This window comes from Crinia signifera, chromosome 4, assembly GCF_055691185.1.
Source record: "Crinia signifera chromosome 4, ASM5569118v1, whole genome shotgun sequence".
NCBI lineage: Eukaryota > Metazoa > Chordata > Amphibia > Anura > Myobatrachidae > Crinia > Crinia signifera.
This window is the reverse complement of record NC_139220.1, coordinates 113,821,064-113,839,039: the sequence shown is the minus strand read 5'-3', so window position 1 is coordinate 113,839,039 and position 17,976 is coordinate 113,821,064. Positions and strand designations below refer to the sequence as shown.

Here is a 17,976-nt window from a genome sequence, read left to right as displayed (position 1 = left end):
CCAGCATGCTCTGCAACAGTTTAAGCATGGCATAATAGTAAAACGGTGGCAGGGCATGCTGGAATGTGTAGTTCAACAACAACTGGAGGGTCTAAGGGTCCCCATCCCTGCTTTAGAGGTTGCCCTGATTACTTCTATTTATGTACACCTTTTGATATAGTCCTTCTATCTTACTGTATAAATGCTATATACAGTATATTGCTGCTGATTAATATCATCTCTCTGACTTAGGGACATGGCAAGAAAAATCTTTAACCCTCGGTTTGGAAGTATATTCAGGACTGATCATAATCCAACCTATTTCTTGAGGCGACTGTCTCGTTTCGCTGATGTTTACATGGAATCCTTAAGCTGCCTACTAAACTATGATCTGCATCACACATTTTTCCCAAAGAGGACTCCACTACAGCACGAAGTTCCAATGTGGTCTGAGCAGCAATACCCTGGTACATTCGGCATCCCGTTCTTACAGGAGATTGCTCAGCTGAAGTGATTCCTGGACGTTTGTTGCTCAGGTTCTGCGCCATTGTGGCTTAGGTGGATTGAAGATTGCTTTTATTATTTATTGTATGTGGTAAAGTGTGCGTGCACTTCATAAAGCGCAGTGTTGCAGAATACCACTTATCTACATTAATATGGTCTCTGAGCCTTTCGCGGTCTGTTTGGGAGGTTCCCATCGATGGTCTATCTATGTTCTGTATTTTTACTTCATGAAGCAGCTATTAGGAATGTAGACCTAATGCACGCAGTATGGATATCCATTTGTTTTTGTAACTTTACAAGCAGCATTTGTTATTTTATGTGTTTAACTATGACATTGTATTTGAAGATTTATAATAGAGGGTCAGTGGGTATAACAAAAGCACATTGAGTTTTGAAGAACTTGATCACCTTCAATGCTAAATAATGTTGTCCTATGTGAGAATGTAAGTAAGCCTCCACCACCATTACCTAAACCAAGCAACCAGATTGCAGCTTTTAGCACTGACTGGACCTTTTCCAGGTATTTCCTGATATGACCTGTGTAGTCAGGTGCTGCTTTCACCACACAAATCCAGCCCAGGTCTTTTTTAAAGTTGCACCTCAAGATTTGCATTTACCCACCTACTTTTACGTTTGCATTTTATTTGTATGTACAGATGTGTCCTCTGTCTTCAGGCGCATCACACCGCGCCCCCCCCTTGTAGTTACCATGACTAATATTTGCCTCATTATTTCATTATTGCTCTTTCCCCACAGCTCTATACATATAAGGGACTGATGCAGGGTGAATGTACTACCATTAGCATATCATGTATGAATGTTTACTCCTCATGCTCGGGCTGATGTGGGTGGAGAAGACCTAAGCATTTTGACTGCATCTAGACTTGCGTCCGTAGAGCGTGAGCTGGGTTGGAACAGGGCATCTCACATGGGTGCGGCTCAGTGAGGGTGTATAAGCGAGAATGCAGACCTGGTTCTCTGAACATACGCCTATTTGGAAGCCTATTTTTGCTTACTATAGGGCAGATGCCAGCACACGATAATGACTAGTAGCAGCCCGGTGCATCTGCTGATGCAGTGTACAGATGTGTATACAGGTGAATAAACACATGCTTTCCATCATGTATGACCAATTTACTTCCAAATCTGCATCAATAAATGTGGTACATTTGGAGTGTTTGATGTAGCACTATTGTACTTGACATTGTTGTGAATGTAACGAACACCCTGTTTATTATACGCTGCTTAGTTTCCATTTGTCTCTCCTATTGATTATTCAATATAACCGTATAAGAATGAGCTTCCGTTATGAGTATACTTGCTGTTTTATGCACACCCTATCTACTTGGTTGATACACTACAGGATGAGCTTATGTTACTTAGAGACCAGCAGACTAAACAGGCACTTTTTGTGTAAGCTTTCTAAATCTGTCCTGTGATGTATTATGGTAAACTGTTCATGCTCTCAGAATGATTAAAGATGGGACCGTTTCTTCCTTCCTTGGGCAAATAGAGAAAGAGACCATGTAATGGCTATTTATGGCTATGATAACCATCAGATTCTGCCACTAAATAGTTCCCTGATTACAACTATTGGCACTTGGCTAAATATCCCAGTCCTGAAACAATGCATTCATCTTTATCACCAACTGCATTTGCAGTGTTTTGGTGATGTTACAATTCTTTCCCAATGAGGTAATAAATTTGACTTGATGTGTTTATTATGGCTGGGGTGCAGGGACAGTGTTCCCAAAAAAAGGGTTAGTCATTTGTCCCCAAATTTCGAATGAAGACAAATAAATTCTGGGGATAGTTCCCGGACCTATGTGTTTTTGTGAAAAAATACAGAGCTGCTCGGGCTGCTGATCAGGGATTTTGCTTTAATGACTCAGGGAATAACTGAATTAGCCCCATATACAAATTTGGTAGCTGAGATTTAATAGTGCCTAGGAAAGTCTCGCTTTACACAGAGTAAGGCAATATTATTGAAAAGTCCGCTCTGTCATGAAAGATGCAGTCTAGCCTTGGACAAAAATAAAAAAACGTGTGCTGTGTTTTTTTTTTTTTTTTATGTTAGTAAATGACACCAATATTGATGGCTCTTTAAAGCAGTGAATAATTGTAACCATTACATGATTTGTAGAGCACAAGTTATACTTTATACTTTCATTTATCATCAGTTTTTCTGTGGTTGACTTAGACACATTTATGGCTTAATCTAGTGATGGCTAACCTTGACACTCCAGCTGTTGTTGAACTAAACATCCCAGCATGCCCTGCATCAGTTTTGGCATGGCCAAATAGCAAAACTGTAGTAGGGCATGCTGGGATGTGTAGTTCAAAAACAGCTGGAGTGTCAAGATTAGCCATCACTGGCTTAATCTCACCAGGAGTTAGGGGACAAGCTACTACAAGTGACAATTAGGCAAAGTGCATCTAGAAATGCATTCCATCAATGTATTGTAAATAAAGACGCACTCTGCATCCCATTCAGGTATAGAACAAGCCGCAGTGGTTCTCAAACTCGGTCCCCAGGAGCCCACACAGTTCACTTTTTCCAGGTCACCCGACAGGTGCATTCATTACTCACTGACACTGTTTAAAAGATCCACATGTGGAACTAATTATTCCACTTCATTCTGTGAGGAGACCAGCAAAACATGTACTGTGTGGGGTCCTGAGGACCGACTTTGAAAATCTGTGGAATAAGGCATTAAAGCTGTTGTAAAATTCAAGTCTCAGCAAGTAGAACTGTCTACAGCAGGGTTGGACAAACCTGTCCTCAAGATCTACCAACGGTGCATGATTTCCAGGCAACCTGTGGATCTATACTAGGAATGAATGAAGCAGGCTTGAAAATGTGACCGTTAGTATTGACTACAGCTGTGCTCCAGCTACGTGATCTGGAAACCATGGACCGTTGGTAGATCTCGCGAACCGGTTTGGCCACCCCTGGTCTACAGCAATGTAAGGAACAGCATTGACCATGCTTCTTCTCCTATTCTTATCGCATGTTTGCAATCTGGTTCTCCAACCTGAGGTTATTGGTGAACCCCTTGCTGTCTCTGACCATCTGCCCCTTGTTGAGTCATCTTGCTGTACAAACCAATGCAATTTGGTGCACCGTTACCCAGCAAAAGAGGACTTTGTGCCGTGCCATTTTGGGTTCTAGTAATTTTTACAGTATTTAAGTAATATAATGGTACTGTGCCAGCTTTTAGTGTACAAGATGAAAGTAGTACAGTGCCGTTTTTAATAAAAGTTATGTATAGTTTTACTAGAGTTGTTTAATTGAAAGTATAATAATGTTGCCTTATTGTATATTTTTATATTGAGTTGTAAGCGATGTTTGCTATACTAGTGTGTTTTATATATGGTACATGCTGTTTATTGAAGCAGCTTTATTTCTGTATGACCTGTGAAACCAAGATTTATGCCTGGTTTTATTTATGTCCATCACAGGCATAACTTGATAAACTAAAAAGACAACATACTGAATGTATTACAGACCTGGTGTAGTAATTATTTTGTGTTTAATAAACACTCCACAAAATGATCTTAAGTTTTTAGTACATTGCGTTGTGGAATTGTGCTTTTTTTAGATATTAAAGGTTCTTTTACGTACTGTATGTGAAATTCTTTGAACCAGGCATATACTCTTAATGATATAAAAGTAATACTTGAGAATAGTTTTTATCATGTAATTTGAAATTTGGTTCTACAAACAAGACTTCTGCTATCTTTCTTTCTGTATTCATGTCACTGTTATTGCTGTACCATGAGATTAAAAAAAAATGTTTTCACAGTCTCAAACCGTTCTTAACTTGTTTCTTCTACAGTACAAAATTCTTAACTAAATTTTTACAGGTGATCACTGGCTGTTTGCTGTGACATTACTGTGCTTTAAAGCTGCAATACCCCGACATAAAATCTTTTTGGAACAGACTATCTACAGATTTACATTGACAAAGTTCCTAATTCACGTTGGTTTGGTAAGCAGCAAAGGTCGCCGTCCAACGAATGATTTCTCCTGCCTTCGAAAATAAAAGTCAGTCTCAACTGAAGAGGCATCGGGCTGCCGGTGTTCCCATAAGAACGCCTAGTGATTTCATGGGGACGTCCATAAAACACTGGGCATTCCTATGGGTGATTCCGGTTTCCGCTGCCATCCGCCCACGGCCCTCCCTCCCTGCAATGTACAAATATGTGCTTACGTATGCGCAGACCCCCCACCATCGGAACGGGCCGAATTTGTCCGTTCCGTATGGTGTTGAATCACCCCCCGATGTCCTATGGCCAGTTGTTCTTGTGCTCGAGAGTACAAGTATAATGTTGTATTGGTATAGCCACAATCAATGTAATGTAAATTGTACGTAGTGTAGTAGTAGTAGTAGTATTATTATTAATAATAATAATAATAATAATAATAATACATGTGTAGCATTTATAGCTGGTTTTATTTATGTTTCTCTACCGTCCAATGGGATACTGGGCTTCACTACTATGGGGATTGAGACCTCCGCAGGAGAGACAGGCACATAAAAGAACTTTCAGTGTGGGTGCACTGGCTCCTCCCCTCAATCTCCCTCCACTAGTCAGTTTTGAAAAATGTGCCTCAGGAGAGGCAGTGCTTCTGGATGCTCCAGAGTTTTTCTACATTTATTTTCAAGTTTGTTATTTTGGGGCGCTGTGGTGACCACACAGCTGTCCTGCTTCGTGGGTGTCAGGGGAAGGGTCAGTCCCCGACCTCTTCAGGTGCAGAGCTGACCCTGCTACAGGATTTCGGTCCTGCGTGGGACTTGTCACCGCACAGCATTGCGCTGTGGCGAGCAAGTCCCCTAGCCGCCGCACACCCCTGACAGGTCAGAAGACTTCAGTGGTGAGTACAGGCTGGGGGTCCCACAAGGGGTCCCCGCAGCCATTTCTGGTGCGGCAAGACGACGGCTAGTAATGGCGACCCTCCAGCAGGGACTGCGTGAACACCGCGTCTGGTATCTGGCATAGGGGTGCTGCCGCTGGGCCACCAGGGACACCCCTCAGGTTAAAAATGTATGATACATATATATATATATATATATATTTTTACACCTAATGTCAGTATAAATATATAGAAGCGCCAGCTCCGTGTACAGGGGGCGGGGCTTCACTCAGAGCGGGACCAAGCTCTGCTGGGCGCGCGCTGTCACTTCCTGCTTCTTCACACGCTGCCAGACTCCATTACAGAGGGCTCCTCACTGGCGTGGTGGATCTGGGTACTTGCAGCACGGCAGAGACAGCAGGTTTTTTATAGCTTTTTAGCGCTGCTGCGCTATCTGGCTGATTCAGACACTGTGTTGTTCATATCACTGTGTTTAGCGTTACCAGCTCACCCAGATCTGTGAGTTCAGGTTAAGGGTGCACTTGGCTCCCCAATTGCTCTGTTTATTCCCCACTGATTAGTTACAGCACAGCATAAAACAAACACATAGTCTGTTTTTTCACATCCAGCAGTGTGGTGTGTGCACGTGGGTGACTGCGTGGGGGTTGTGTTGTATTGCAGACATTGTAGTACTATCTCATCATGGTGAAAAAGTTCACTTGTATGGTGTGTAGCACCAAGTTTGTGCCAAAGTCACAGTCCCAGGTTACTTGTGAGGCTTGTATGTCACCACAGCCCAGTAGTGCTGACACCCAGATCAGTGGGGTTCCCCCACAGCTTGCGGGGCAGTCGCAGGCAGACGAGCAGGAGCCTGCGTGGGCCTCCAACATAAAGACCTTGTTGGATTCTGTGGCTTCACAGCTTTCCACTAACACTCAGCAAACGCAGAGGGTTCAGAGGGAATTGTCCATGTTAGCTGCCAGGGTGGATATTCTTCATACCCAAAATGTACCTCCTCCTCCCGCACAGCCTCAAAAGAGGCAGGCTACTGCTATGGATCCTGACACAGATGAGGACGATGAGGACATATTGGAGGAGGGTGAGGAGCAGGGTCTGCAGGAACCAGCTCCTGAGGCGGCAGTGCATGGTCCCGAGCCCCTTATCAGGGCCATTAGGGATGTTTTAGATCTCCCAATAGAGGCATCCACAGAAGGAGATCCTTTCTTCATGACTCAGAAGAAACAGCCAGTGTACTTCCCTGAGCAGGCAGAGTTAGAAACTGCTTTCAGGGCTGCATGGCAAAACCCTGATAAGAGGTTTACTCTTTCAAAAAGGTTCACAAATGCATATCCTTTTGAACCTTTGGGCAGAAAGAAATGGGAGGAGCCACCGGTAGTGGACTCCTCTGTTTCCCGCCTCTCTAAAAAAAAAGGTGTTGTTACCAGTCCCAGGGGTATCCACCCTTAAGGACGGGGCGGACAGAAGGCTGGAAGCTACCCTCAAGTCCATATATACGGCTAGTGGGGCATCCCAGCGTCCAGTTTTAGCCAGCTGCTGGATGGCCAAGGCTATTCATACCTGGTCAACCCAGATTCAGGAAGGGTTGTTGGGTGACATGACTGTGGCCCAGATAGGGGACAGCCTGCGTCACATTCAGGATACCGCAAAGATCCTGTGCGAGGCACAAAAGGAATTGGGCGCAATAAACGCGCGCAATTCAGCCATGGCGGTTTCAGCCAGACGGGCCTTGTGGCTGCGTCAGTGGTCTGCAGATGTAGACTCAAAGAAGAGTGTGGAGGGTATTCCCTTTACAGGAGAATGGCTGTTTGGCAGTGAATTAGACGGTTGGATTTCCAAAGCCACGGCAGGAAAATCTACCTTCCTTCCATCAGCCCCCACGGTTGCAATGCGTACCTTCACAGGTGCTTCCCAGCAGTCCTTTCGTGGGAACAGGTTTCGCCCCAAGGCTAGGGGCGCCTCCAATGCCAGCAGGGGCACGAGAGGCAAGTTTAGGAAGCCTAACACCTCCAACACCCAGGACCGTCCAAATGCCGCGACTTCCTCTAAGCCTGCAGCATGACGGGGTTTTCCCGCCACGAGACTCTCTCGCGGTGGGAGCGCGATTGTTGCATTTCAGCCATGTGTGGGACGCCTCGGGTCTGGATTCCTGGGCCAGAGGTCTCATTTCTCTAGGTTACAGGCTGGAATTCGACAAACCCCCTCCCAGACGATACTTCAGGTCGGCACTTCCAGCATCCCAGGAAGATCAGGTGCTCCTTCAGGGGGCCATTACCAGGCTGCTTCAGTCTCAGGTAATTGTACCGGTGCCAGACACGGAGCAGGGCCAGGGATATTATTCCAACTTATTCCTGGTACCGAAGCCAGACGGCTCAGTAAGACCCATCCTGAATCTAAAGTCACTGAACCCCTTCCTGCGCGTGTTCAAGTTCAGGATGGAGTCCTTGCGCTCTGTGATCGCCAGCCTAGAAAGAGGGGAGTTCCTGGCCTCTATAGACGTCAAAGACGCCTATCTACACATTCCTATCTGGCCCCCACACCAAATCTTTCTCAGGTTTGCATTGGGGAACGACCATTACCAATTCCGGGCGTTACTTTTCGGCCTGTCGACAGCCCCGCGGGTTTTCACAAAGGTAATGGCGGAAATGATGTCACTACTCAGGCTCCGAAGGGTGAATGTAGTGCCATACCTGGACGACCTGCTAATAAAAGCAGGGTCGGCGGAGGCTTTAAGCAGTGCTCTCAATCTGTCCATACAGGTTCTAAGAGACCACGGGTGGATCCTGAACATGCCCAAATCATCGCTGGTTCCGACCCAGAGGATGGTTTTCTTGGGCATGATCCTGGATACATCGGAACAAAAAGTCTTTCTGCCGATGGAAAAGGTCACTGCAATACAACAGCTGGTCAGGGAGGTCCTACAGTCACCTCTGGTACAGATCCATCTTTGCCTCCGGCTTCTAGGCAAGATGGTGGCTTCATTCGAAGCAATACAATTTGGCCGCTTCCATTCCAGGACTTTTCAATTGGATATTCTGACAAAATGGTCCGGCTCCCCCCTGCAGATGCGCAGAAGGATTGGCCTTGCAACAAGAACCAGGATCTCACTACAGTGGTGGCTAGATTCATCCAATTTGTTGGCAGGCAGACGGTTCCAGATCCAGGACTGGATTCTGGTAACCACGGACGCCAGCCTGAGGGGCTGGGGAGCTGTGACACAGGGAGTCCGCCTACAGGGTCGATGGTCTCCACTGGAGTCAGGCCTTCATATCAACAAGCTGGAGTTGAGGGCGGTCTACTATGCCCTGTTACAGGCAGCTCCATTGTTACAGGGAAAGGCGATCCAGGTCCAGTCGGACAATGCCACCACTGTGGCCTATATAAATCGGCAGGGTGGTACCAAGAGCATGCCTTGCATGAGAGAAGCGTCAAAAATTCTGTCCTGGGCGGAACAGAATGTCCAGGCCCTGTCTGCCATTTTTATCCCGGGGGTCGACAATTGGGAGGCGGACTTCCTGAGTCGTCACGATCTTCACCCGGGAGAGTGGGGCCTTCACACTCAAGTGTTCAATGCCATAGTGGATCTGTGGGGGCTCCCTCAGATCGACCTGATGGCTTCACGATTGAACCACAAGGTAGCAATGTACTGTGCACGGACCAGAGACCCAGGGGCGATAGCGGTGGACGCTCTCACCTGGACCTGGGATTTCCAATTGGTGTACCTCTTCCCACCTCTCCCATTGTTGGCTCGGGTGCTAAAGCGGCTCCGGCATCAGGGGACGGAGGCCATACTGGTGGCACCAGACTGGCCAAGAAGGGCCTGGTACGGGGACATTCAGGCCATGCTAGTGGAAGACCCGTGGCGTCTGCCCCTAAGAGAAGACCTGCTCCTCCAGGGCCCGTTCGTCTTCCAGGACTTACAGCGGCTACGTTTAACGGCCTGGAGGTTGAGCGGCAGATCTTAGTCCACAAGGGTCTCCATCCCTCTGTCGTCACTACAATGATAAAAGCCAGGAAGCCGTTATCATGTAATATGGCGCAGATATACTGCCTGGTGTGAGAAGAATGACTTGCCTCCGGCCAGTTTTCGATTAAACAGTCTGCTACGTTTCCTTCAGGCTGGCTTGGATAAGGGACTCAGATTGGGTTCCTTAAAGGTCCAAATCTCCGCACTATCTGTGTTTTTCCAGAAAAAGATTGCGGCCTTGCCAGAAGTGCAAACCTTCTTACAGGGGGTGCTGAGGATTCAGCCCCCCTTTGTGCCTCCCACTGCACCATGGGATTTGGAAGTAGTTCTTACTTTCTTAAAATCAGCCCGGTTTGTTCCACTGGAGGAGTCTGAGCTGCGACACCTCACTTGGAAGACTGTTGTTCTGCTGGCTCTAGCTTCGGCCAGGAGGGTGTCCGAGCTCGGGGCCTTATCGTCGGAGCCCTTACCTTGTGTTCCACAACGATAGGGCGGAACTCAGGACTAGACCACAATTCCTTCCAAAGGTGGTGTCAGGGTTCCACCTAAACCAACCTATTGTGGTTCCTTCTAGCGCGACACACCCAGATATACCAGATACCTTGGATGTGGTCCTCACCCTTAAGGGGTATGTCAAGCGCACAGCTAGGATCCGTAAGACGGACAGCCTGTTTGTGCTTTGATGCGCAGAAGAAGGGTTTACCTGCTTCAACGCGTACCATTGCCAGGTGGATAAGATGTACTATCCAGCAGGCTTATGCATCAGCTGGTTTGTCGCTTCCTTTTTCAGTAAAGGCTCATTCAACCAGGTCTGTAGGTACCTCTTGGGCGGCTGCTCGAGGGGTGTCGGCAATGCAGCTATGCAGGGCCGCAACTTGGTCAGGGCAACACACATTTGTGAAGTTCTACAAGTTTGACACCCTGGCCAGGGAGGATTCCCAGTTCGGGAATGCGGTTCTACAGCAGAATCCGCACGTTCCCACCCGTTCTGGTAGCTTTGGGACCTCCCCATAGTAGTGAAGCCCAGTATCCCATTGGACGGTAGAGAAAATAGGATTTTGGGTACCTACCGGTAAATCCTTTTCTCGTAGTCCATATGGGATACTGGGAGCCCGCCTCAGTGCGGCTTTTTCTGCTGTCAGACTTACTTCATTGTTAGGCTTATTGCCTTGTTTCCTATAGGATAAATATGACTATAGATTTGTTCTAGTTACAGGTGTCCTCTTAAGTTGTTAGGATTCACCTCTTTTATATGTTTTTTGTTCGTTTGGGTGTGCTGGATGAATCTCACCACAATACATTATCACATACTCCTCACATGCTCTCCTTCGGCACAGTTTTTGCATTAACTGACTAGTGGAGGGAGATTGAGGGGAGGAGCCAGTGCACCCACACTGAAAGTTCTTTTATGTGCCTGTTTCTCCTGCGGAGGTCTCAATCCCCATAGTAGTGAAGCCCAGTATCCCATATGGACTACGAGAAAAGGATTTACCGGTAGGTACCCAAAATCCTATTTTTTACCATAGATTGTTTTGGGTGGGGTGGGAGGGGAGCTCTATGTTGGTATTCAAACATCACATATTTGGTGGGAAAAAGGGATCCTATTCGCTTCTGTTTATCTGATCATTTGTGTTAAAAAAAAAAAGTGCAATTCTGAACATGAGACATACTGTTAATATGCTGTAAAATACATTAAACAGCAGCAACAAAATGTATACAGTATGTTGGATCATGTGCTTAATCTCCCCTTTACATCACTACTACTGGATACAGTATTTCACTTTGCAACTGCACTACTTAAAGTAAGTGTAATTTATCTATCACAGGCAATAAACAGCAGTTGTACTTATTGCCTGTCTATGTACTCTTTACCTCAATGTCACACGTACATGGAGTGGAGACAAAACACATTTAGAAATAAGGAATGCTACAAAAGTGTGTGCCATACATACATACATACTTGTTAAACATTTTCACTTCAAACACCACCCCCTTTTCTGCTTATTTGAATGACCCTATTTATTGTAGTTCCCTGTGTACTCCTCTAGTTAATACACATACATAGACAGGTTTGTTTGGTTATTTATTATTTTCTTTTTCATTTCCAAATCCACAAAATGTCCAGCACTTCATAGATCCATAAAGGTGCTTATTTACAATTTCACAGTAAATGAGCTAAATAAGCCAGGCTCCATGACACCCTGGGACAATAAACTGTACATTGGAACTAGAAAGGATTTGAATAACGATTTGCTAAATGTGTAATCGGGCAAGTGACTGGAATATGAGACAGCTGATACCAGCATGTGTTTCTGATATGTACATATTTATTACAGACAATATGGTATTTATTTCATTCACTTATTTGTTTCGGCCACCAATGGATATCAGCTGCTGGTCATCTGAGTCCTGCAAACAATTGAAAATGTAAATGATTACAAGACTGCACCTTTATCATTACATCTACACAGAGTCTGCTGTACTGCAATTTGGAATAGAATTAGTCATTGAAAGGCAAATGGAAGTTCTATAACAAACAGCGAGCACTATGAGAATAGTTACGTGACTCAGTAGTATACTGTGATGTATATGTGTACACTTCAATCTACCCAGGCTATGAACTTAATCTCTCCCAAACTGACTGATCAAGTACACTCCGAATCCTGTAAATGCAGTCACCACTTACTGTGCTGGGGGTAAACCAAGCATTGCACTTTCATCCGCACATACTGTATTTATGTAAAGGGGACACAGACGCTGCCGCCGTGAAACTAAACAAGTACCAAACATTTAGCTAATGATCCCTTAGCAGTCTTCATCCTCTCAACACACATTCTCCAGTACGGTATCTGGTCCCTGGGTTGACAATGTCTAGGTCGACAGTCCCTAGGTTGACCACTATTGGTTCACATACCCTAGATCAACAATGACAGAAGGTCAACACAAGCTTAGACATTGTCGACCCATTATCCCAGAACTGAGCAGCAAATCTAATGCACCCATTCTGTATGGCCCCGCAGAAACCTTCATATTCCCTCTAGGCAGACACACGCATAAAGCAGGAGAGAGGAAGAGAGACCAGCATACACTGCTGCTTTCCTTGGCTCCGATGCATCCCAGGCCGCCCTAGCATGCCCATCCTGTACACAGTAGCCAGTAGTCGGCTCTGTGTACAGTCAATAGAATCAGTGGGGGAATTTGTAATCTCTGCCATGGCCGCACCCACGCTGTGGCTGAGGCAGTGCTCAGTCAAGAAAAAGAAACCTAAGAAAGTAAAACGTCTCAGGGAAAATGAATCCATTCCGGAACAACCATGCCATATTTTCAATCTTAGTTCAAGGGTTCTCACTAAAGAGGAGGAATCTGTTTTACAGAGAGGCCTGAAGTTTGCCCCTACAGGACAAATGGACCACTTCCAATCGTTCATTGACGCACAAAAATATGTGAGGAAGCTCCCCTTAAAGAAGTTATTTCATGACAAAGAAGAACAACCAATTCAAGACACCACCAGCTTCAGAGGAAAATCCAAATTTTTCCCAGCACACCTAAAGGGACCCTATGTAGAAAGCTTTACTAGATTGGTCCTTGATGATCTTGAAACTCTTAATCAGAGTAAGTACATACGGAAGTGTAACCTAACATGCAAAGAAAGATCGGCTTTAAAAGAATTACAAAGTGATAAAACCATTGTTACCAAACCCTCTGATGAAGGGGGAAGTATCGTTATCATGAACAGGGTTTGGTACGAAAAATAAATAACTCGCCAATTGGAAAGTGTAACCTACAAGAAGCTCAAGAACGATCCTACCTCAAGGATCAACGGGGCCTATGAAAAATGGCTTGATGAAAATGTCGGAAAAGGAGTGATAACCAAAGAAGAGAAAACCGTCCTTCATTCAACACACCCCACAGTTCCAACTATCTACGTCCTTCCCAAGGTGTATAAAGACTCCACTAATCCCCCTGGACGCCCCATAGTGGAAGGCACTAATAGCTTAACAAGCAACCTGTCACAATATATTGATCATTATCTCCAACCGATAGTTAAACATACTAGATCCTATCTTAAGCACACCACGGACACTTCTGGAAAAATCAAGGAAGTAGTATGGGGTGAAAACATGTACATGGTGTCTGCCAATGTCACCTCCCTGTACACCATTATCCGACATGAGGATGGTCTGGAAGCCAACAGGTGGTTTCTCAACAATTCCACCATAGGAGATTCCAAGAAGAACTTCCTAATGGAAGGGATGTCTTTCATCCTGAAAAACAACTACTTCTACTTCAATGGAGACTACTACCTCCAATCTGTTGGTACAGCCAAGTGGGAAGAGGATACCATCTGGCAGAACCATAGCTGGGGGACAAGCCTGGTATCCTGGCATCGCTACATAGACAATGTTCTTTTCTTTTGGAGAGGACCTGAGAAGGATCTTGATGCTTTTTGCAATCACCTCAATTCCAATCAACTGAATATCCAATTTACATTCACAAGAAGCCAACAAGAAATTCACTTCCTAGACCTTACCATTTACAACAAGATACAAACAAAAACTTTTAAAAAAAACGACAGATGCAAATTCGTACATTCATAAAGAAAGTCAACACCTTCCAAGATGGCTTAACAGCGTACCGAAAAGCCAATTTCTACGTGTGAAAAGGAATTGTACCGAGGAAGAGGTCTGCAAGGAACAATTGACAGAAATGTCAGTCAACTGCAGAGCCCGTGGCTATGAATCAAACCAAATCAACATCGCAAGAGAAGAAGTCTCCACTATAGACAGAGACACCCTTATCACAAGAAAAACCACTAAAGGAGAAAAAGAAAAGCAAACTGGCACCACCGATCTCGCTTTCATTACCCAACCCCACCAAAAGAAGTTTGAAGCCATCATAAAGAAACACTGGCCTCTTCTAAAGAAAGACCCCATCCTGGTGAACATTCTCCCCACTAAACCCAAATTCATTTACCGCAGATCAGATAATTTACAAAAGAAATTGGTCCAAAGTGCTCTTCCCAGGACGGACACTTCACGCATAGTTACCCAGGGGTTTCACAGATGTGGCACATGCGGGATGTGCAAAGCAGTCAAATCTAAACAATCTAAAAGGGAGTCCTTTGAAGTCAAGAACAAGAAATATAAAATCTCACAATTCATAACTTGCCACACACCTAATGTCATTTATCTGATCGAATGCACATGTGGCTTGATATACATTGGATGGACCAGCATGGTTTGAAAACCAGAATGATGCAACATCTGCGCAATATAAAAAAAATGGGGTACAAACCCACTCCCTAGCGGAGCATTTCAGCACCACACATAACTGTTCAAATAAATACATCCGTGACTTTGTGGGAAGAGAAAACCTAAAACCCACATGGAAACATAGAGATTGTGAGACCATGTTGGCAAAAAAAGAAATGGAGTGGATTTTCAAGTTAAAAACCTTAGTCCCCCATGGTCTCAACAAGAACTTTGAACTTAAATGGTTTTTGTAATTGTCCCATTTTTTCCAATCCTTATAAACCGAGACGTTTTCATATTTTTTCTGCCGCTATTTTTTATTCTGCCGCTATTACCATGAATGACAACTATTATGAAATTATGTTCTTAATCTTTTCCCTTCTTTTCATCTGATGTACACTACGAATGAAGTGGATCTAATCATTCCTCCAATACCACACCTAAGATGGCCGCTTCGGGATCTGACTTGCCCAGAACCACACAAAAGATGGCGATTCTACATATAATGCTGGGTACACACCAGGACGACTATGGCCCGATCCCCTCAATCTAGATCCAATTCCGACCAATTGGATGTAGATTGTAGGTAGATTGGGCCCTTTTTTTCCCTGTTCTGGTCCGATCCCGATCCGATGCGCGGCCCCGCAGGTCGGTCGGTCGTTATTCAGATCCTACCTGCTGCAGGTAGGATCTGAAGAACGACCATACAGCCGGGTGCGGGTCGCCATCGGATCGGACCCGCTCACGAGACGAGACACTGACGACCCGATCACGATGTGCATCGTGATCGGGTCGTCGTGGTGTGTACCCTACATAAGATTGCCGGAATTCCACACACAAGATGGCCGCGGAACGTCCAGATTACGGACACTGAACTTCCGGCATTAGACAGTGGAGTCGCCGTTTTCCCCACTTGCGGCGGAAGCTCCTATCTGCCGGTGTTTGTTCCCCTCAGTGAACTGTTTGACGCGCACTTCCGGAAGCCGGAACTGGAAGTAGCGTCAGATGATTAGGATTTGCGGGGCACAGTAGAGAGCATGAACAAGGACTTCTGGGGAAGAGTTATGACACACACGCTCCCCGCCCCCGCTTTTTCTCTATAAATAATGAAACAAGACAGCAATCCAGCAGCCTTGATAAAGAGTCTCTACGACTCGAAACGCGTTGGCCCAGGATTGCAGACTACCAAGGAGGACCTTTTCCCTGCCCAGAAACCTGTGGAGCCTACAGGGTGAGCCCATATCTTTTGGAAACACTCTGTTCTTACCATCCCTGGCTCCACCTCTTCAGCTGGGTAAGGAGGGATTCGTTATTTTAAACTCATTTTGTGTATTTTATATCCTGCCTATGATTTTTTTAATATGGAATAAACTTCAATTTTATGGAATAAATATCGTGTCACGTTTCACCCAGTGCGCTTAAGGTTCCTTCTATCCATTTCTTTTGCTCACTATTTTGGGTGTTTAGGAAACACCAAGAAGAGAGACCTTAGCAGCAAGGGGGTGCGCAGGGGTACTCAAGCTCATTGCTGTTTGCTGCTCAGTCAGTGGGCAGTGGCAGGCAGCAGCATGTCAGTGCGTCGAGCAGGTGCCGGCGCCCACACAGACCCTGCTGCTGCTGCTTGCTCCCCCCAAACGGCTGCTTGAACTGCCTTACAGTAGTTACGCCACTAATTGGGCAAAGAGGCAATAAAAGGAGGCACATGGTGATAGATTATGCTCAACCTATGGCATAGGTCCAGCCAGAATAATTGGAGTTGCACAAAATGGCATTTGAACAAATCATTTAAATGTTTGAAGTTCTCCAGCTTGACTTGATGTCATGTCAGGTATCTATCACATGGCTCACACTGTAATCACATCTGCCAGTGTAGTGGGAGAACAACAGGCAATATAGTACAAGGACCACTTCTGACTAAACACTCAGATAAGGTGGAGCTGTGAACAAATACTGCATGTACACCTGTAGTAATATACCAAGTGACATTCCACTCCTGGCTCTGTATCAGGAACCAGTATATAAAAAAGATTTTAAAAAATATATTGGATGTGGTTATAGCAATTTAAATTTCTGTCTCTATTACAAAGTGTGTCATTAAGATGCATCATCTCTGTGCTTCCTGATGTTCCAGATAGATTAGAGAAAGCATGTCGCAGACATATAAGGAGATAGACCTTAAGGTGGAAGCACATTCCATGAGTGCAATGCTGATCACCTGGGTTCACAGGATACATGCCTCAGGTGATTTCTGCCAAGTAGCAACATGGGCCCTTATTCTGATTGATGCGTACTTTTCCGCATACTTTCGGATAGCGTCTTTACGGCGTCTGCGCATGCGTGGAGAACGCCACGCGCATGTGCCACGCATTGACTCCGTACCTGTTCGTGCAAATCCCGTACAAAACTGTGCCCCGCAATCAGTCTTGAAATATGGGCGTATTATGGGCGTCATGCGGAATGACACATGGGCGTAGTTTCAAAGTGGGAAAAACTGGGAGGAAACATGGGCGGACACGGGGGAGTACACTTATGTTGGGGGGCGTACATTCGGATAGCACTCCGAATGCACGCGACCAAAACCGATAGAAATGTGCGGTGTCCATAAGTCAAGTATTGCTTTGCGGAAACCACTCGGTCTTGCGGTAGCCGAACGGAACGCCTAATGACTACAAGCATTAACACCTGAACCCAATACAATCGACTCCTTTACTCATTACTCACTAATAGGACGCTTGTCAGTGCTTTAATTGAAACCATTGCTGCTTCAATTGCTGGAAGGGTTAATGTGTGCAATGCATGTGTTAGGCATGCTTGTAAGGATATATTGGCATCTAATTGATTCCAATTCCAAACAGGCATTTTTGTATGAGGATAGGTAATTGAATAAGTGGGTCATGTGATGTATTGCAGAATAGACATAATAGTTTGTAGTTTGGCGTAAATACACCGCTTCCGTGCGGAAGCACCGCTTGCCATCCGTTTGGATGCGGGATTCCCGTGCATACTCTGTAATACCGTGCAGAATCGGAGTGTTTCACCCGCACACGTATGGTTTGTATTTCGTCCGTAAACACGCCCTGTTCTTAAAGAGTGAGTCCGTCCGAATGCGGAGGACACGTGGGCGTTTCTACGGACGATGGCCGCAGGCGGCAGCACACCGTGGCGTGCGGACCGCACCGTAAGAATTCGGGAATATCCGCACCGATCAGAATAAGGGCCATGGTCATCTCTACATACATTTCCCCAGGACTGTGGAAGCCTAGAGCCCACTTGGAAGCCAACCTCTTCACCAGCACTTTGTCCATCCTGACAAGTCTTGGTGATTTAAGGCAGTGGTTCTCAACCTCAGTTCTCAAGGACCGCCAACAGTGCACGTTTTCCAGGTCACCTGGCAGGTG

The 17,976-nt window shown here is 45.5% G+C and overlaps 2 protein-coding genes across 3 annotated transcripts in view; one reads left to right on the top strand and one right to left on the bottom strand.

The window, feature by feature from the left end:
• Nucleotides 1-4,296, top strand: part of NT5DC3 (5'-nucleotidase domain containing 3) — a 57,811-nt gene extending 53,515 nt beyond the window's left edge. The window contains exon 14 of the mRNA XM_083182264.1: nucleotides 232-4,296. Within this exon, the coding sequence (XP_083038390.1) occupies nucleotides 232-493 (262 nt within the window). The 3' untranslated portion in view covers nucleotides 494-4,296. The remainder of the gene's footprint in view (nucleotides 1-231) is intronic.
• Nucleotides 4,297-11,396: 7,100 nt separating this feature from the next.
• Nucleotides 11,397-17,976, bottom strand: part of LOC146074318 (stabilin-2-like) — a 324,893-nt gene continuing 318,313 nt past the window's right edge. For both annotated transcript variants that reach the window (XM_083182261.1, XM_083182263.1), the window contains exon 69: nucleotides 11,397-11,735. In XM_083182261.1, the coding sequence (XP_083038387.1) occupies nucleotides 11,688-11,735 (48 nt within the window). In that variant the 3' untranslated portion in view covers nucleotides 11,397-11,687. The remainder of the gene's footprint in view (nucleotides 11,736-17,976) is intronic.